Genomic DNA, 22,847 nt, shown 5'->3' with positions numbered 1-22,847 from the left:
ACTTTAAGGAAATATTTTTTTCCCAATATGCCAAGAATTTCAAATTTTTAAGTGAAAATTTTTCTCAATATATGTAAATTTTTATTGTTTTGTATTTTTTTTTAGGGGGCCCATTTATTTCTACGAAAATTTTTATATATGTAAAAGTTTTTAATAATAATTTCTATTTGGGTTTTAATTAAATTTATAATATGTTTCAGGGGACTTATTGGTCCCCCAAAGGGGCCCTGTGGTTTTTCATTAAATCATTTATTTTTTCCCCGACTTGGAAATTTCCCTAAAATAACACTATTAAAAAAATTTTCTTACCTTTACCCAGTTATTTGTTTTTAGCAAAGTAATACTAATTTCTAAAATTTAGGAAAAAGGGGAAATTTAAAAACTTAAGCCAAAATTTTAAAGTTCTTTTTTCGAATCCGAGTTGCTCCCCGCATGATCATATATATTAAGTAACTCGGGTAATAAAGCAAACACTGACAAGGCGGGTTTATTTCATGTGATGTTACCATGTTTTGTCAAAGAATAAAACGCCATCATTAATCACAGTTTGGGTTTTTAATATGATAAACACTCGATCAATGCAAATATTTGATTTCATTCATTGAACGTAATTTTATCCAATGGATTTAACAACATATATATTAAAATATCTAATGCCAGTTTATTCCTCACACTGTCAAACGAATGCGCATAACAAGTTAACAATAGTGTCTTTGTTCAAAAAGAAATACAATATCAGCATTCTATCAATCCCTTATCACATTTAACTAAACGTTGTTTTAGCTCTTTGAAAAATATTTCAAACATATAACAAACAAGAATTAAACAAAATAAACGAGACGGCAATTCATCCAAAATGTGCATTTTTGAGATAAACCAGGAACATGTAAGGCATTACGTTCAATTTTACTTGAAGACGCTTAAAGAACGCGTCGAATACGAGATTCCTGTGTCTGTGCACGTGTTACCGACGACGACGCCTCTCGTGTAGATTTGTCACTTTCAATATCTTTAGATCTGTCAGATGATCGGTAACCTCTTCCGAGGCAAGAATTTCTGCACGCGGATTGTTCACAGAATTGTCTAAAAATAAACCAGATATCACTTGTAAGCTGTTACTAGAGATATAATGAAATACAACGTTATTTTATGTCTGCGATACGGAACACAAATACCATTGCGACTGTGTCAACTCTCATAAAAATTTATAAATGACAAAGTTTGCTATACATTTTACATCAGAAATATGAATCCCAATAATGGATATTTTTTTTCTGTAAAATATACTTTTTTTTAATTTTTAGATATTTTAACATAAAGTACTCTGCTCTATATGAACATAAACATAATAAATATCTAGAAATAAAAAATGCATTATATACTCCAGTACAGATAATGACATTATGTACATGTTAATGCTGAGCCAGATGAAGGCAACAGTAATCTTAAAACAAACTGTATTCAAACCTATATGATTGCATTTAATTGGAAAGTAAACAAAAACCAGAATTGAATAAGAGCATTTACAAAAACATTCTACAAATATTTCTAAAAATAGTACCATGATACTCACGACGACATTGCCATAAAGAGGTATGGATTTATAGCACTTCCTAAATACGTGAAGCCTGCACCAATGACTATAAGAGTTTTTACATTATTCATATCAATTAGAACATGTATATGACCTGTTACTTCTAGAAGCTGGAATAAGAGATGAGGAGCCCAGCTTATTATGAATAATATGACAGCAGCAACCAAAAGGGCTACAACCTGAAAAAGTTAAATATACCTGACTATACACATTTTGATAAACATAAACGTTATATATGTTTCGAACTCAGGGTGGAAACTGTACGTTAATATATACATGTATATCATTACAAAATGCACAAAAATATAAACTATACGAAATATGAAGATATATGATCCATTAATGCTTTTTTGTCATGTTTATTGTCAAGGGCAATAATTCGAGATAAAACGCATGGTAAAAATGTTTTTGAATTATCAAATATAGAACTGGGAGGTCGAGAAGAACATACATAAGGATAACTGCCTTTGCAAAGTGTTTGTAAGTATATTTGAACGAAAATCAGAAAAAGGTAAACAGACATTTGATATTAATCAGTATTGAAAATTTACGACGTCGTGATTACTAACAAACTAACTGCTTGTCTGCATCATAGGGTTCCTTATCCTTTATAAAAAGGAAGAAGACTTTATGCTTTCGTCATCGAAAACAGATTGAATATATATCTATATATTTTATTCATAGGAATACGTGAAAATGCAATGAATAATTGTTCGTTTTTTTCCTTAAACACTTACTCGTTTGCGTTGGGTGATACTGTTTGAAACTTTATGACCCTTCCTTGTATCAGTTATTCTGAAAATAAAGTTACAAAATAAAATACACGTTTATTTTACAAAAAAAATAATTATACACGTTTACTTTGTAGAAAAAAATCAAACTATAATCATCACATTTCTCATAGTTTATTTTGAATTGAATGGAAACTATCAAATATATTTTGAACGTTTCAGGAGAAAATTGTAGCGTTTCGAGAGAAATATAAGAGGATTGATGCTATTTTTTCGTGATTTAACATCTTCAGGAGCACGAGGACGGATTTAAATCCTAATCCCGCAGGGCGAGGAATTTATCAAATTTGTAGATGTAAATGCTTGATAGGAAATTGGCCCTTTAATTGCATAAAAGAATATGTCTCGATAAGTCCGCTTTTCAATATGTGTTTTTTGTGTAATTTTTTGTTCATTAAGAAACCGGTTTTTATAATGCTTGTGAGTGAATGTGATGTCATTCAGCATTTTGACAGTCATTATGTTTAGGTAATGAAATTACCGGTGCCATCATTGAAGTAACACCCTGAGTCACGCATTTTGTCCATCAACGGCATGTGTCCGTGTGATTGTATTCGTTTATAAATGTTTCTTTTCTGCTGATGTACAACTCCTTGCGCAGTTCTTATTGAAATTTTCCATTTTGTAAATTTTAAAGTTGTCCGTTGAATTAAGCGCTTTATGACGCAGTTAATTTTATCAGTATCACTAGGTCTATATTCTTTTTTACTGACCGTCAATCGTAAAGACAGAGTATTTGTAGCCAAATAATATATATATATCTATAATAATAGTATTACATTTTTTAAAACATATACTGACCCAAAGGGCTGGTTGCCTATCGATATTACGAAAACAATCCCTTGAAACTATATGAATAAGAATGGTTTACCTACATATGAACATTTAAAGTTGCACATATATGCACTTAACAACTTGGCGAAATGATTAGATTAGTTTATACAAATATATTTTAGTCCGATTTTGTCGGACGATATAAGCTTATTGAAACACTCCCGAATCCGTTCCTGGAACCAACCAGTATTATGCAATGAAAGTCTCTTGCTCAAGGAAACAACGGCTTGCCCCTGACGGGTTTTGAACCCGCGCGGTCAGCAATCATTAGATCACTAGTACGACGCGTTAACCACTTGGCCACGCCGACACTATGATTAAATTGGCCTTATAATAAAAAAAATCTATATATACCCTTGTGTCTCGTCTAAGTTCTTCGCAACTTTTGTGCTTTTCCAGAGCACCGAGGAACTCTTAGAATATGTCACCATCATGACAAGGCATGGAATCACAAACAATATACCGAGCATATATATGAAATAGGCAATCACCAAAGACAACGATTTAGATTGCGGCAAACATTCTATTGTCAGTCTTCTCTCATCAAAGTAGTGTTTCTAAAAATAAATATTAAATAAATAATTATTAAAGACATCGAATAAGACTGTAGCAATATACTTTTATCATTTTCCTGCCATCATGTTATTTTTTTGTTTAAAGAAGGAAATACTTTCGAATAATAAGCTTTAAATCCCAAATAAAATTTCATACAAAATGTTATTATGTAAGAAGTGTTAGAATAAACGTTAATTTGTTTCAGTTTTCTTTCCTTTAAACATCAATTCATTGCTGACCTAAGCTGTAAAATGATGAATGATGTTTGAATATACAGAGCTAAAATGTTTTATGAAGTTTTAAGATATAAGCAATTCATTTGTATCCTATGAATACGTTTTTATATAGATGTAGCTTACCATCATAAAAGGGGTTGGTATAGCCAGACACAACGACAGCAGCCAGGTCATAAGTACAAGTTTTCTCGCTCTACGTCTTGTACATCGATACTTCACCTCCATAGGATGGCATATAGCATAGAACCTTAAAAGGGAAAGTTATGAATGAGCTTGCAAATCTGTTCATAGGTGACATGGAATCTTCAACATGTCATTCCATGAAAAATGCGTATGATTATCACGTTAATAATATGTGCATATGTGTGTTAGACATTAATATGATATACATGTATATATATATCAGTTTATTTTCTGAAATGAAATAGAATTTTATTATATTTTCAATACACAATTCCTTTTGAACATAAAGTGGCTAAAATCTTCAAACTGATTACCATAATTTAGGGGAAAATATTTGAAATCTCTCTTGTAAAATTGGCAGCTGAAACAAAATCGTTTTAAAGCGATTTGAAATAAATCGTCAATGATTATACTCAGATAAATCGTTTAATACAAGTTCCACTGATTGAAACACGTTCATGCCAGCCCTATCATAAATCTCTTCCTTACAAAATTTAAATCAGTTTCATTAAAAGCAATATGTTTTTTTGCCTTGATGCTTAGACACAGGATGTGACTTCCATATGAAATCACCAACCTGTATTCCAGATAGTTATAATATGTAAAGCTTTACCTAACTTTCTAAATGTTTATTTTAAAATTTTTGTATCAATATTGAGCTTTCTGTAATCATTAGAATATTTGTTTGCATTTACAAATATCAATTATACTATAATAACTAAATTTGTAAATTTACAATTAAGCGTGTGGCGTATGCATGGTATTATATCTAAAACACATTAATTGTAGCAACTGACTATTTTATTACGAAAATTTTACATTATCCATGTGTGTTAAATAATAAAAAAGAAGTTTCTTGAGATATAATTATAAGAATAACGAAAGACCGGTCTTATAAAGTTTTTGAAACGTTTTTCAAGTTCAATGATATATCACACGGTTTTTGACATTTTTTTTTGAAAGATTAAGGGTTACATTGTACAGCTGATTTTTCTTTGATTCACTTATCGCAGAGCTTACATATGAAACTGCTATGAAAATAGAGAACTGTTATGACACAGCCAATGACAAAGTTTCTACGGCTCGATAACAAGATTATGATTATTTGCCTATTTATATGATAGCAGATCAAAATTCATTTTCTTTTCTTGTTAAGGATATTCCCTGGACCGGCGAAATTTTTTCATTTTGCTAAAACTACTTTATCCGCCTTTTGACAAACTCATTCAAACTTACTGTTTCACCTTGATTCATGACAGTGTTGTCATAATTCACGGAGGATTTGTTACAGTAGCGATGGATGTATATGGCTTTTAGTTCAACTCTTGTTGTCATCGATAATTTTAATACCAAGTGATAGGAAAACACCTAGTGAAACTTGAGCCCACATGTTTTCTTCAGCCCGTACACTTACAAACTGAACTTCTTTGCCAATTTTATGAAAACACTTTCGTAGAGACGTCACTTTTGTCATTTTTTGGTTAAAATTGGAACATTTTATTACAAATTTTATTACAAATCGATCCCTTATAACGTATTCTGTAATCGAATTTTACTTGATTACATTAGATTACTTGTTATTACACTTACCAATTACAACAAAGAACCGCTTCCACTTTGACGGATACCCCTGACTTCAGCTGTGGATCCGCCGTTTCTGCGAAAGCTATGGCCAGTGTGATTTAACATGGAAACACGTAGTTTTAAAATTCTTTGCATTTATAAAGGTCTCTCAAGTGAACAACTTATTTGAGAGCAAAAAAGTGCCCTTACCTCTCAAAACTGATGATTGTATGAGTCAATACAGTTGATATAAATGTGATATCTCTAGCATAGTAAGATAACTTGCATGTTATTTCATTGAATATGTCACTCACTTTAAAGAATTCTGTCGCCTGGAAAGAAGAAAATATATAAATAATATTTATATCTAAGTAATTGTTCGTTTTTTTAAAAATAGATATTTAACATGTTTAATGCATAATTTTTTTTCAGATTGACCATTTTTAATATCTGTTTCGTATTTGATATCGTTTATAAAATAAGAAAACGTACGGACTATTATAATTTTTTAAGTTTGAATTTCCCAAAATAAGTAAAGAAATTGAATATGGAGTGACAAGATGATCTTATCTTTATTATCGCTGAATAAATATTATACTTCGAAATATTTGTTAATGCGACTCCTTGAATATTTCCTGAATTTGTTTGGTTGGCTTCTACGTCGCACCAACCAAGTAAAGGTCATATGACGAATGTTAGGGACAAACTGACAACGGAGTAGAACCATCGACGTTCTTTAATGAACGAACTTCAAGTCCCTTGCAGGATTCGAGCCAAAGGAGGTGAGGGACAAGACGTTTGAAGGCAACAAATAAATAACCACTGAGCCACGAGGCCCTTGAATTCCGAAAATAAAACAGAATAAGGTATGATATACAATATACAAAAACAAGAAACATGGCAATGCCATGAAACCAGGTTTTCAATTATCACCATTGTAGATAAATATGTTGTATTTGAAATACAATACAAGCAACAAACAATGTAACTATGTGCAATGTAAAACATGAATAATGTAGGAGGAATTGCCACAGAGGAAGTGTTCACTATAATTATATTCTGTATAAGGAAAAAAAACAAAGGGCCATAATTAAATAAAAAAATATTTAATCACAAAACTCCGACAATATGCGCAAGGGCACTGGATGACAAAGCTACTGTGAAAGTTTAAACAAAATCCGTTGAGAAATGTAGGAGTTCCGCACAGAAGAATTTTTCACTATATAATCTGTATACGGAAAAAAACAAAGGGCCATAATTAGGTCAAATATTATCTAATCACAAAACCCAGATTATGTGTGTCAGGGCACTTGATAACAAAGCTTCTGTGAAAGTTTGGCTAAAATCTGTTGAGAAATGTAGGAGTAGTTGTGCATGGTAAAAATTGTTTACTATATAATATGTATAAGGAAAAAAAACAAAGGGCCATAATTAGGTCAAATATTATACAATCACAAAACCCTGACAATATGCCCGAAGGCACTTGATGACAAAGCCTCTGTGAAAGTTTGGTCAAATTCCGTTGAGAAATGTAGGAGTTGCGCACAGAAAATTGTGTACTATAATTATATCCTATATTGGAAAAAAGGGCCATAATTAGGTCAAATATTATCCAATCACAAAACCCCGACAATATGCGCCAGGGCACTTGAGTACAAAGCCTCTGTGAGAGTTTGGCCAAAATCCATTGAGAAATGTAGGAACAGTTGGGCACAGAAGAAATTAATCACTATATATTCTATATAAGGAAAAAAACAAAGGGCCATAATTAGGTCAAATATTATCCAATCACAAAACCCTGACAATATGCGCCAGGTCACTTGATGACAAAGCTTCTGTGTCAAAATCCGTTGAAAAATGTAGGAGGAGTTGCGCACAGAAGAAATTGTTTACGCCCGCCCGTCCGCCGACATACCTCAATCTAATAACCAGTTTTTTCCTTCGGAAATTCTGGTTAAAAACAATAAAAACGACTATTTGGCTCTTATTTGGATTTGAAGTTACCAATGTTAGCCTATTTCATCCGACTCATGATGAAAATGTTATAAACAAACCTTAATTGGCATACATAGAAAAAGCATGAGGAGATCCGAGCAACACAAGCTAATGACGAATCCATAGGTTGGTGACCGCTGTTTCATCCAAGTTGACAACCCAACGATTGTAACAATGTTGCCTGTAAAGTACAGGTTAACGACAATCTTACTATCATTTCTACTATTCTGGTATTTGCTGTTTGATGTATTTTACAGCATTTGAAAATTATACTAGTAATTACTTGAAGTTATACTACTCTTTTTTTAACATGAAACTTTGGAAGTTAAATCTTATAAATTTATAAACTCAAAATGTCCGTCAGGTACGTTTCCTCATACATTTGCAAAACGTTTAATGTGTTGGAGGAATTGATGCACCATGTTTGATTTCGGTATTTTAGTCATCTAAGCAATCAGCAAATTTCAAGACTGATTTTTTTCTATTTATGTAAGAAACCAGAGGTAATATAATTATTAATAAAAATAATTATTATTCGGCTTTCAACGATATAGAAAGCGAGTTCACTCTTAGTGACTTTTTTATGTTTTGCACTAACTTGTTTTTTTAAAAGAAGAATCAGAATAAAAGTATTCTCTAACGTTTGACAACATTTTTCATGTTAAACTCATTAATTCAGATCATATTTCTTAATCCATTTGTGCAAAAGTTGTGATAAAGTCAACATAATACATTCCTTTGTTACTGCCAGAAACACAATCCGTACTTGATTGTAAAATCTGAAGAATTCGAATGCATTTAAACTGAAAATATCCAGACATCATTACATTACTATAACTTGTGCTATCAAAATATTGCTTGCAAGCAAATTGATACATTTTGGTCAATTTGTTTAGTGTATTGTTATCATTTTATTAAGTTCTCTTAACAGCTTCTTTCCATTAGGTACATATTTGGTTTCTTTAATGTACTTGCTTAACAATGAATTACGCATTTTACCAAACTCATCTGATTTGAATACAGATAAATGTTCAATTAATGAAAAACAAATTAATAAAAATAATAATAATGAAACAGATCTGTCATCAATACGTATATAAATGACTAAAATCTGATTTACCTGCGGTACCAAGTATGAAAATAGCTGCAAACAGTGATACTACAATAATAAAATTGTTTCTGTTTAAATCAGACAAAACATCAAGTCTCCGATCTCTCAGTTGTGCAAGTACATCAGGTGCAACAGTTTGAAACGTGCACACTCCTTTACATTTGCACAATAACTTCTTGATATCATCTGTGTCAAACTTGTATACCATTGTCCAGTCCTTATAAAGTTTAAAGGTGAAGTCATCACAATTAAAATCGTCGTTTAAAAACATATTCGGAAAAGTCATCACTGTACCGTTGATATCCGTCACTGTACCATTTTCTAAACTTTGTGTCCATTTAAAGTCGAAGGTTATTTCTTCATGAAAACTCTCAGTTTGTGCAGCTGAAAAAATAAAAGAAATTAGTATAAGCAAATGTTTGGTGGACGGTTAAGGCTATAAAAATAGATACAAACATGAATAGAACAGTACTTGTTTTAATATTTTTCAATTAAGTATTCTGTAAGTATAACATTGATAAGAAACTAATGGAATAAAAAAATCATTTGTATCTTCGCAAGAAAAATAGAATTGTGTCCAAAGGATACGGATGTCCCTGCAATATGACATGTGTACCTAACAGGGGTGTTGCGTGATATATATTATCTAAACCTGGTGAAGACATCTTGACATCTAATGTTTTAATAATACACCAAAGAATGAAATATTATGAGCCAAAGTGGGTAAAAGAAATTTCTTTAACTTTATTTATGACTTATTTGACCTATCTTCCCCTTTGCCCCTAGTTTGTATTTCTTTTATTTATCTCCCCTTCCCCGGGACTCATGTCCCCTTCCCCTGTGGCCTTTGACTTTATAGGCCGATTATTCAATCATTTATTTGTTTTCTTATAGTTCCTTATCAGTAACTCCTTATTTATTCTTATGTATAATTTTACTGGTAAGCCTGCCCATGCTCTGCCTTATGCCCTGTCCTGCTTTGTTTGGGGTCCTCCTGGGCTCCTTGCCACTGACTCTTGTTACTGGGTCGGGTGTGGGTTGCGTTCATTGAACGCCGCCTTTCCTTGTTGATATTGTTTATCATATTTTATGGACACAAAGTTTAACATTGACCTTGAAGTTGCAAACAAAGGTCTTATGCCCTCACGCTCTCTGACTGAGATGAAGACATGTCTCAAAAAATTTGTAAATTTAACAAATAGTGACTGGTTTATAAGATAATCAGAATGTAACCTCCAATAATAACCTAGACCTTGAAGATGAAGACATTAGTGTTGAATGTGGCACATAGTCTGACGGTGGTGATTTCAAAAATTTCGGCAATCCATCAAGTTATTATAAACAGCTATAAGCTTGACAGGATTTGAGCTCCAAGGACGACCTTGACTTTGAAGGTGCTTGCACACAGCACATTATCTACTTATGGCGATCACGTGTACCAAAATCCAATCATGCATGTGTTAGTTATTGGAAGGGACACAAACTCCACCTGCGCATAACTAAATGGCAACATGCTTAATCCAATAACTTAATAACATGCTGTGACCTTGACTTTTTAGATAGAGATCTTTTTTGGTGTATTTTTCATTGGAAAATTACCCATAAACTCATTACGTCCGGTACATTTTAGTCTCCTTTATCAAGAATATTTAGCATTTCTTAATAACTAACTTAAAGGTTCATCTTATTTTAATTGTGGACCATACGCAACTTTTCATGGAATGACACTACTGTGTGACATTAAAGGTTCCATGTTTACCTCCGTATGAACATATCTGCGGATGTCTCTGAATCCAAAATTTCATCATTTTCATGGCTTAATGTTGAATTTTGCTTAAGCCGTTGCTAAAGGGCGTGAACGGTAATTTGCACTTTAACAGTACCGTCCATTTACAGGCTCAATCAAACCGAGCCAGCAAACATTTTCAATCTTGCCGTTTTTGACTTTCTTTAGGGATACTTATTTTCTCTATTTTATGATAATCGATGATAATAGATTATATCTGCCCCATCCCATCTGAAAAACCAGACACACAAACATTATGACCATCGAAAAGTTTTTTACGTTATGTTTTCTGTTTTTTTTTATAAAGAAGATTAAGAAAATCATATTATCATATTCGATATTCAATAGTTTTTGTAAATTCAGTTTTTTCGTTCCATTATTAGAGGCCAAATTAAAAAAAAATGCCTATCTCTGTACTGTACCATAACTTTTGCAGAGTTGCTTCCCTTATGGGTATACAAAATCCACTATAACCATGAGACAAGTTTTATTTTCTGAAAACAAAATTGATATTTTTCTTTTAATTTCAATAAAACTGTGTTTGTACATGTTACGCTTACATTGTCATAATGATTCATGCTCAATCCTCCCATTACTTTATAGCTTGCTGTTTTTGATGACTTAAAATGTGACATCATTGTTACAGCTTTTGCACGTGCTCAGCGGGCCGATTATGTTTATAAGTTTTCGTCCCCGAACCGCGAACTCACAATCGGTCATGTGACACTCATATTTAGTTAAAATCATAGGCAATTTTGTTACCCAGCATATATAAATATGTATAGATAATCCTATAACAACTACTCATTCTCATATATACAAAGCTGTTATTGAGTTTAAGTATTATTATACAAGCTTAAAATTGTATCACTTAAGTAAATTAAGATGTAAACTCTTATAAATTGTAATTGTTATTTATGCATATAAATCTGACCGTAATTGCAAATATTGTCCAATGGGGAACAACACAAACAGATAACAAAAATAAGTATGCAGTTTTTATCCAAAACAAATATTCAATTGATAAAAGCAGTATCATTAATGGAACAATGTTTGAAATTGAACATTATTCATTGCCGAATGATTAGAGAAAATTAACTATTAGATCAATGTCCAGTTTGCCAAATTTCATAATAAATGTGTTAAAATCGAACGAAATAGCTTTAGTCAAATTAGTATCACTCAAGCGTTAAAATATGTAACTAAATATCTAAATTAAGTAATTGTTTTATGGACTGCTATTATCCGTCCAAAACAAATGTGTAACCATATCTGTGAAAAATAAGTTTTGATAATTTCTAACAGTATTTAGTGATACATTTACTTGATATTTGAAAATATGTTTATACGAGCATGCTTTGGGAATGGTAATATCATAATATTACTTCAAGCCAATCTTATGCTGAAGCCATGTAATGATTCAGAAGATGTGCTTTTATAGTTTTTTCAAGCAAATCTCTAATACACAAATCGTTACTTTCACCATCCAGTGTTTCTCACTTTGACAAAGAAGCCAGGAACTTGATTTATTGCTTTTTTGTCAATCACTTCATTCATCATTCATGAATTTTGCTAAATAATTGGAAAAGATAGAAGTAGAGTAAGAAACGTAACATTAAATATGAAAACAAGATCAACAAGGAAGGGTTGAATGAACGTATCCCCCAAGGAGCCCAGGAGGACATCAAATATGATAGGGCAAAAAAAACGGACTACATATAATTATATTATTATTCAAATTAAAAACTTTTTTTTCATATGAATACCACATTGCAAGTCCGATTAAAAAAATATGAAAAATAATTAAAAGTTTATCATTGAAGAACATAATTATGTAACATAACTTGTCTGGCTAGAAATGCAAGAGCACTAAATTTTTGAACTATTTTTATTTCTAAAACTAACCTTTTTATCTACAATGATCATTTGTTTGTTAGCTTTCTTTTGAAATTATTAGTCCTTGAAATTTTTTTATAACCAAATGAATAGAAAAAAGACTAAAATATAAATTTTAATTAAAGCGATTTCTTACACGACAAAGTTCTTAAAGTAGAAAGGTTTTAATTACGGATTTGTATTAAATTGTAAAAGATTGTATGTTTTTACTTAGTTTAGTATACAATAAACAATTTAAGAGGGTCGGCAAACAAAAGGCAGTGATAATTCTATCTATCTGAAGACATGTGATTTGCATGATTCCTGTTCAAAGCTATAAACGTTCGATCAATCGATCTTAGATTCTTTTCTGTTTTTATCAAATTTACTTTTCATCATTTATGAAACACTAAACAATAAACTTATCTGTAAAAATGTCTAAAGGGCAATTAAAAAGACATCACTGTCAAAGCTATCTGTAAATTACCAAAGAGGTCTTTGCGATACAAACACAAAATAACACGACAATCGTTTTACTAGATGGCAGTTTTCTGATATGTTGGTCCACTTTAATCATAGAATAAGTGGACGCAATCATTGCTTGTTAAGAACAACACTTCCAGAGACTAGTTAATTGGCCACTTCTTGGATATTGGCAATTACGGTTTGTTTTTCATCTTTTTGTTCATCAATTGATATAATTTTAGGGTCTTTGTCAGTTATTGGTTTTGTATTTATTCTTGGTGTGGCCGCATATTTCTTCATATAATCATTTGCAATGTTAATCTTAAAGACAAAAGTATTAAGTACTATGTAATTATTATTCATCTGATGATTTCCCGAATCATATTATTTTTAAAATCGTGCAAATAAATAAATAAATAAACAAATAAAATAAATAATTAATTAGCCAAATTTAAAAGTTAGATATGTCTATCCATTTCAAAATTAAATCAACATTTTTTTATTTAACTAGCAAATTTGATATGAAGTGAACAGATGAACAAATGCTATTTTAAAAGCATTTGCTAATATTCAACTTTGTACAATCATGACAATCTCCAGGTGTATGAATGGAATTCAGAAAAATATTATAAAAATCAGGAAAAAGTGTGATCCTTCGGAAGCATTAATCCCAGCAAAATTACATGAAAATTGCAAATTCGGTGTGATTAAGTCTGTACATTAGGGATAATAAAATAGTGCAATATCCCTCATGCCCCCTAGCACCGGCTTGAGCGGTACTGACTTTTCAAGGTTTAAAGCTTCGTACTCACTTTTTAAAGTTAAAGCTTCATTTCATTTATAAATTGTATTTGATTGGAATAATAGTGATTTTTAAGATCTCAATTTAAATAAGAACATTCTAAACCCCGCTTCATAATCTGAGTACTTTGTCACTTTGATGAAATAGTTGTATTTTGATAAGTATTTTAAATAGTGTTGCCAATGCCTTTGTCTCTATCGTCAACGTTTTTATTTTGAAAGTACATACAAGGGTTGGCCAATATGTAATGCAATATTGTCAATACATTTCACAAAAGAGCAAGTATTTTAAATTACAATTTTTATTTCAACTCTTCAAAAAATAAATACATAAGTTTCAGAAGTTTATTCCAATTTTAAATGCTTCAACATAGTCCTCTTTATTCCTATTTTGTTTACCTTTCAAGAACTGAAAAATGACCGGCCTATGTCCTTGTAGTGATGACATGCAAGATGTTCTGCAAGATGTTTTCGTTTTTAAGTCTAGGAAAAGAGGAAAACATCACAGGGTGCCAAGTGTGGAGAATACGGTGCATGTTTATGTCATACCAGTCAAATGACGAACTTTATTGAAGTGTTTTTCATTTTTCCTTAACACGACATCTCTATAATTTCTAGATGAGATAGAACGGCATATTGAATACATTCTTGACACTTATCAATCGCTTGACAATACATGGTCGACATTTTTGGTGGCACAAATCTGATTAATATATTTGCAAAGTGTCATAAAAAAGTGAAACCAGTTATAATAACGAGTCACAATATAAGATTATACAAGGTTAGCTTTTAAAAAAGCTAGTAGCGACTCGCTTCGTAATTTTTTTCCAGGGGTGTGTTTAAATGTAAAAATGACAGTTCTGTTAGCTGAAGAGACTTCAGCGAAAATCAAAATAAAAGTGACATATAAAGTTATGGAAGCCAGTTCTGTCGGAATATGAGTATATATGAAGCTGCATGTAAACAGATAGAATGAAGTCCCTATGTCTATGCACATTTACTATATGGCCTGTTGACCTTGACCAAAAAAATGTTAGATAGTTAGAATTCATAAATATGTCTCTTAATACGAAGTTAAGTTGTAATATGTTATTTAGTATTGGAATGACTGACAGACACAAGTCCTAAAGTAAATCAATTCAGCCAGAAAAGCCGGGGTCCTATCAAAAAAATATAGGGATCCCGGAAATTGACCAGTCTAAGAAGATGTTTTTCAGATAAGCCGGGATCCTATTAAAAAATATAGGGATCCCGGGAATTGACAAGTTCAAGAATATAGTTTTCACGTATTAAAATATAAAGAGATCCATGGAATTGGCCAGTTCAAGAATATAGTTTTCAGAAAAGCTGGGATCGTATTAAAACATATAGGGATCCCGGGATTTGACCAATTCAAGCATATAGATTTTATGTATTAAAATATAAAGAGATCCCAGGAATTGGCCAGTTCAAGAATACAGTTTTCAGAAAAGCTGGATCGTATTAAAACATATAGGGATCCCGGGATTTGACCAGTTCAAGAATATAGTCTTTGATTTTTCCAATAAATTAGGCATATAATTATAAGTATTGTGATTTCCGCATTTTAAGTTTGTTAATAAATAGCTCTAAATATATCTATACCCTAAGTTAAATTAATTTAACGTTCATTACGTACAATAAAAACTTAACGTTTAATAGCCTTTCATTACGACAATTATCAACACAAATATAGTTTATTAGTTTTTTCCTCTATATCTTATACGATCCCGGATCCCGGGCGTTCCGGATCCCGGCCAGTAAATACATACACTAAATATCGGAAAGGATAAATGACCGGAAAAAAAAAATAAAAAAAAAATGCACAGAACCAGATGTACACTTATGTTAATTAACCAAACTAAAACTTACTACAGAGAAAACAGGTGAAATCGCTTAATCAAAAGTGAGTGTAAATATGAGTAATTGAAAAGAATTCATGAAAACAAACATTTTAATCATCATTATATGCGCTTTGCGCTCAAAACAATACTTGCTGCATTTTAAAAATGGCGTGAAAATTGAAAGTTTTTTTGACGCTATGTAAGATTAAATTTGATTGGCTAAATAATTTTGGATCCTAGCCCTGATAGATAAATTTTGCAGAAAGCTGGAAGCCAAGCTTCGATTAAATTTTTGGATGGATTCGGAGTTTTAGCTTGTTTCTCAGTAAAATCCTAACGTAATACCGGCTCGCCGTGGCGAGCCGGCATAAGAGAAACGATGACTGCCATTTAACTCGCTCATTCGTCTTGTCAGATGTTAGCAAATGAGGTATCTGTCTGGCAGTTGTTCGCCTAACTTACTTCAAGTAATTTTTGAAAATTGTATGAGTAGATCCGTTTGATATCCCTGCGACATGGGCTTCCTTGGTGAGTGAAAGTATGGCATATTTGTCAATGACAAGCTTGACTTTATGAATGTTTTGTCAGTCACTATGGATTGTTTGCTTCTAGACTAGCAGGCAACTTTAATTGCATAGTCACGCCCGGCAAACTGTCGCTCCACTTCAAAATTGTGGTGTACGGTAAAACGAGCGAACCGCATTTCCGAGATAGAGCGGAAGGCCGATTTAAACGGATAATTGCAAGTGTTGTTTATGTTTTTGTCTTGTTATTCATTTAAGTTGTATTTTTTCGAAAAACGGAAAATGTAGTTCCGTGTAGGATTGTTTTAGGCTTTCAATGATCTAAGCTGTTACGAAAACAAAATTATATTAAGCCCGGGAGAACTTTTCTCCCTGACGAAGTGAACGACGATTTGTGGAATATTGAACTTCATAACCATTAAAATGCCACACCCTTCGGATTTCTTTAAAAAATGTTTTTGGAAAATATCAACCCGTAATAAGAACTTGTCCTTCGTGCAAAATAAACTACTCATGGTGGATTTCTTAAATTTGATTATCGATTTTTTTCAAAAGTAGTGGAGCCAAAGGGCAAGAGATAGAGCGAAAGGTCGGTTGTTGGGCGCAAGGCGACATTTAGTTTGTGTAAAAAGCATAGTCTACAAATTTCTATAAATAAAATCTTTTAAAGTTAAAATAGACATACTAAAATGTGAAATAAATAAATACAGAATCCCTAAAAGCCGGAAAAATATGATAAGATATTAATTTATTTCTACTATAAGTAGGTCTTTCGATTGTTAATAATTTTGGACCGTACACCGATTAAGCACTGCCTTTTTATTACGTTCCTTTTGTTCATAGATACTCTGAATAAACTTTTACACTCATTTTTTTCTTTCATTAACCAAGATTTTTACTGACAATATGCAGTGTTTGATTATAAAAGTGAACATTTCCATTTATACTTTGAGAGGAAAATGGTAAACTAAACAACAATGCTAAATAAGAAAGAAAGTATCTTGAAACATAACTGAAACTCTTATATAACCCCCCCCCCCCTTCCTTGGGTCTCGTATCCCCTTCCCCTATGCCCCTTTACTTTGTGAGCCTGTTAAGCAGTCATTTATCTTTCTTCTTTGTTTTCCTTGTCGGTTTTGATGATTTCTTTTTATGTTTCATTTATAATAAGTGATTGACCTGTCCGTGCTCCGCATTGCGCTCTGTCCTGTTTTTGTTTGAGGGTCTCCTGGACTCCTTGCCAACGGTTAAAGTCTTTTTGCTGGGTCGCGTGGGGGTTGCATTCATTGACCGCCGCCTTTCCTTGTTGATCTAGAGCTACGGTAGAGCCCCGGTATATGCCGGCAGAGCCCCGGTAACTACAGGCAGAGCCCCGGAGGATAAAGGTAGAGCTACAGTTGATCCCGGTAGAGCCCCGGCAAAGCCCGGATCATTTCAAAAGAATAACGACAATTTGCGATGATTGCACTTGTTTGTATTAAAACCCTTCCCATTTCCCTTCTATCCAGTATGGCATAAGGATTTTTCAGAAAATCATCATGAATTACTATTCTGGAACAATAGATATTATACTAAATAAAAATTATGTATCAATGTTATCCTTTTTGGGCGTTTTCAATCCACCGGGGTTCTACCGGGGCTCTGCCTGGATCGTCCTTGGCTCTGCCGAAGCTCTGCCTGGATCGACCGGGGCTCTGCCTGGGTCAACCGGGGCTCTTCTGGCGTCATCCGGGAACGACCGGGGAAGCACCGGCATGAACCGTAGCTTCACCTGGGCTCTGCCTGGATAATCCGGAGCGCATCCTGGGTGGTTAGTTGGGAACTACCATAATGCTGCCGGGGTAAGTGTGACCGTAACAATAATTTCAACCCGGATCGTCTCGAATCATCCCGGTAACTTACCGGGATGGTCATGGGCATTGCCGGGAGTAAGTGAGACCGCAGCTTAACTGTGTCAAAATCATGATTGACCTCGAATAAGTGGCACCCTGTTTTACGCCATATAATTCAATGATTTGGCGTCATCCAAATTTGGAACATAGATTATTGAATCTATACGGCAGCCATAGGTGACACCTTTGCGATTACATTTATTACGCTAAAGTCGTTGAAAGGATGTTGTCTTTAAAAGGTAAATATATATATCTCAGACTCAACACTTGATCATGTCTATTTTAACTTCTTTAGCTTTTTATATAAAAATTCATAGACTACGCTCCTCCTAATATGCTAAATTAATATCGCCTTGCGCTCAACATCGAACCGTTCGCTCCATCTCTTGCCCTTTTGCTCCACTACTTTCGAAAAATATCGATTTACAAATTTAAGAAAACCTTCAGAAGTAATTTATGTTGCACGAAGGACAAGTTCTTATTACGGGTTGATATTTTCCTAAAACATTTTTTAAAGAATTCCGAAAGGTATGGCATTTTAATGGTTGGGAAGTTCAATATTCTACAAATGGTCGTTCACTTCGTCAGGGAGAAAAGTTCTCCCGGGCTTAAAATAATTTTGTTTTTGTAACAGCTTAGATCATTGAAAGCCTAAAACAATCCTACACGGAACTACATTTTCGTTTTTCGAAAAAATACAACTTAAATGAATAACAAGACAAAAACATAAACAACACTTGCAATTATCCGTTTAAATCGGCCTTCCGCTCTATCTCGGAAATGCCGTTCGCTCGTTTTACCGTACACCACAATTTTGAAGTGGAGCGACAGTTTGCCGGGCGTGATAGTGCCCATTTTGGAATTTATGCAACCACATTGAAACAGTTGCATATGATACTTATATGATGTAAATATTACATATATCATTATAAACATTTTAAGCAGATCTTCATAGTTTTGCTCAAGCTGTTATGCAAGCCCGTATTTCATCACTTTCAACTAAGCGTTTACTCGTTACACGTTTACGGTATCTTTAAATGTGAAGAAAAAATAATGTACACAAGCACAAGAATCAAGAACTCAATTAGAAAATAACTTCATATTACATTACCATTGACCCACACTCGTATTTATCACAAAAGCTTACTTAAACATAATATTTTACTAGTTTTCTTTGAACGTAGATATTATGGCAGTTGAAAGAAAAATGTCATCGTTTCACATAATTTATTATAGTCATATTGATAAATCTAGCATCTAGTTTCTTACGGTTTTAGATAACATTTTAAGATTTTTGTATGTTATCATGTGCGTATACATTTTACAGAAATCAGCTTAGATTTTAAATGTCTCAGCATTATATACACAACAAAGCCGTACTTCATAATATTTTAAGTTTTAACGTATCATGAACAATGCAATGTCAGACTTTTTTCAGATTTGTCGCAAAAATATCATTTTCTTCAATTTACGTTATTTCATTTTCTTATAGTAAACCATGTTGATTCAAAACAACAAAAACAATAAAAAAAAGCAAAATAACAATAATAATAATTATAATAATAATAATAATAAAAAACAATAAACAAAAAAAAAATAAATAAATAAATAAATAAATAAATAAATAAAAATTAACAAGCGGTATTTATGTATTATGTGTATACAAAGTTTGAAAATGAAAAGTTTGTGGTTATCAATGATCATTTATTACGAATATCATAGAGATCTCAACTATAGAATGGAAATTGAAGAGAAATAATACAGGCCTTTTCATAACATGTTTATATATTGTTCATTTAAATGCAAACTCGTGCAATCAATTTTATTTACTAGAATATAGCAACACAACTGTTTTTGTTTATGGATATCCTTATCAAATATTACAAGTAAATAATACTTACACACATATGTAAAAGACATTATCATAATTCCAAAGTTCAAAATGTATCCAAAATAAGAAAACATTTTTGATATCTTTAGCCAATGATTTCAGTGAAATGATAAATAAACTGCAACAGATAGATTAGCACAAATTAACACGAAACCAAAGAAAGTTGACCAAAGTAAGATCAACTCAAAGACCTTTCTCTATAGAGGAACGGATAAACTGTGAGACTTGTGTCTGTATTGGCTAGATTTATCTGTATGCTGCTGTATGCTTCTCAGACCGTGGAAGTCAAATATGGAAAAATGGCCGTTATAAACAGTCGTTTAGTATTTGCAATAAAAAGTGTTAGTGTCTTGTTTTCGTAAACAGAATAAAGAAATAAACAGTATGTAAACAAACAATAATGAAAAATTCAATATGTTTTAAATTTTGATTATCATTTTCAAGACATTTGAACATTGTAATTGGATTTAAATGTATGTGTTTATTCTTTGCATGGGGAATTTTGTCTCCATTACTTTATTGATTTTCAGCCATTAATTCAATTTTTAACCTTCTTCATTCACCATTTAACCATGCTTAAACATTTTGTGTTTTTAAATTTTGTTAGTGTACATACTTGAATTTAAATATGCCAAATTGATCTTTATATCAATGATAGGTTATTGAAAAAACTTAATTCAAATTATATTGTAATATGATAACACTTAAATTTGCAAACAGAAGCTAAAAAGGTAAAATTATCATGTTTACAACATAAATTTAATAAATGTATGAGAGAGAAATACAAGAATTCTGGAAAAAAACATTCTCGTTACTTATTCATATACTTTTATATTGTTATAAAAAAATCTTATACATGTAGTTAATAATTATAGAAAAGATTTCCTTTCATTGTTGTAGTTATGAAAGGATATCCAACAAGTAGCCACAAATATTTACGATGCAGGACGGTCATATATAAAGTACATAACAGCTCAAATGTATTTATCGCACTTGTCATTAATTTCCCATTGTCATGAGAATTGTGATATATTGCTTTTTCTGTTACACTCAGATGACGTGTAATTACCTAATAAAAGAAAAAAAATACAGACGTCTATACCAGGGACCGACCGAATTTGATATTTGAGTGTAAGGACATTGTCCACATAGTGACTTTCTTTATCACTGATAGAAATTGGTCTTAAATTTTCTATTTGAGCCGCGTCACGACAACACCAACATAATGGGTTTGCGACCAGCATGAATCCAGACCAGCCTGCGCATCCGCGCAGTCTGATCAGGATCCATGCTGTTCGCTATCAGTTTCTCTACTTGTTATAGCGTTTGTAAGCGAACAACAAGGATCCTGATCAGACTGGATCCATGCTGGTTGCAAACCCATTATGTTGGTTTTGTCATGACGCTGCTTATTTGATAATATGCAATAATGATCGAAGGCACTGGTGTGAGCTTTGAGATATCAAAATACAATCTATGTTAATTTGTAATTAAAATTATATGCAGCATTTTTCTGTACACACACTTTATTGCACAATCATATTAAACAACAGGCTCGAATGAAAAGATTTACCTGGGTGAGCTGGCAACTAAATATTTCATTTAAACACTGTTCCGTTAACGAAATTGATATACATGTATAAGAAATAATCAGTTCAATAAAACAAACGTTTTTCCTCAGCTTTTGACGTTTATTTTTTTTTTGTTCACTTCATTGTAAAATTATAAAAGTTAACATTTAATGAAATACTGCTCTCTTATTCAAACATCATTTTATAGTTTTAATAAAATAATGTTTACTTCTTCCAACGCTTAAGAATATATATAAAATGGTCAATCAATGTATGTCATTTTGAACATTTAAGAACTTTTATGTTAGATAGTGTAATACCTCTTAATTTTATGTATGTAAAACCGTATCATTCACCATGCGATTGTAAAGAAACAGGTTATTTACATCGATTTAGTAGCTGTTTCTTAAAGGCACTCTACTGAGTTTTTTTTAACATGACGGGACTGGAAATAATTCTTCGGCAAAACTTCTGATCATTCGCTCACTCAGTAAATAATCTATGTGATGACACAAAATTGAAAAGCGTTGCAATGCTTTTAACCGAAATCGGGCTAAGAATAGCACAAAAATACGATTTTCTTTTTTTTCCTGAGTATATTTCTCAATTATCGTTTGCACATCTTTCTATTTCAAAAACCCCTACTACGTAAAAATTGCTCAGTGAAGTTCCTTTGTCAAAATGTGCTATTTCATGATATATTTTCCGTTCATTTTTCAAAATCGAAAATCTAATCAAAATTTGCAAGTCTGTACAAAGCATTTTGTTACTACAAACACGGACAATCAGTCATGTCAAGCTACCACTCTTGACATCTATAAATACCGAAAATAGTTAGAAATGTCGAATAAAAAGGAAAATCGTAACGGTATTATCTTATGTTAGGTTGTTTTTTTCAATCTTAACACAAAACACAAATTCATGTTTGTTTTTTGCTGTTGATGATGATGTTACACCGAATCAAGCTTCTAAAATAAAGAAAAGTATCTTTAAAGGATAGAAATTTATTTATATAAATCAAATTAGTTACTTTCATTATTTGATGAAGGTATTGATTTGTTTATTTCAAGCTTCTTTCAAGTAATCTTTTGTCTAAATGCTCTAAAGGCATGTTTGTTTTTTGTTCATTATGTATGTTTTCTTTTACAAAAAAGCTGAACTTTATTTATAAATTGCGAGCAATTGAAGTAGTCATGGTTTTAAAGCTTGTTCACCTTTTAATATTGTACGATTCTTTTTTCACAACTCTCAGGAACTGAAAACAATTACATTTTGTTTACTTCATTTGTTCAATCGTTCAATTTCATGATTTCATGCA

At 32.1% G+C, this 22,847-nt stretch overlaps 1 protein-coding gene across 1 annotated transcript; it reads right to left on the bottom strand.

Moving 5' to 3' along the window:
- Positions 1-649: 649 nt before the first annotated feature.
- On the bottom strand, positions 650-20,149 carry LOC132752369 (QRFP-like peptide receptor). The gene is made up of 9 exons (XM_060742689.1): positions 19,969-20,149; positions 8,872-9,246; positions 7,811-7,932; positions 5,967-6,088; positions 4,134-4,257; positions 3,574-3,776; positions 2,332-2,389; positions 1,574-1,773; positions 650-1,083 (listed from the first exon to the last, which is right to left on the bottom strand). Exons 1-9 carry the CDS (start codon positions 20,030-20,032, stop codon positions 921-923), a joined length of 1,431 nt encoding a protein of 476 aa, XP_060598672.1. The 5' UTR covers positions 20,033-20,149; the 3' UTR covers positions 650-920.
- Between the last annotated feature and the right edge of the window lie 2,698 nt (positions 20,150-22,847).

This window comes from Ruditapes philippinarum, unplaced genomic scaffold, assembly GCF_026571515.1.
Source record: "Ruditapes philippinarum isolate M1 unplaced genomic scaffold, ASM2657151v2 ctg649_1_1_1_1, whole genome shotgun sequence".
NCBI lineage: Eukaryota > Metazoa > Mollusca > Bivalvia > Venerida > Veneridae > Ruditapes > Ruditapes philippinarum.
This window is presented reverse-complemented; position numbering and strand designations above follow the sequence as displayed.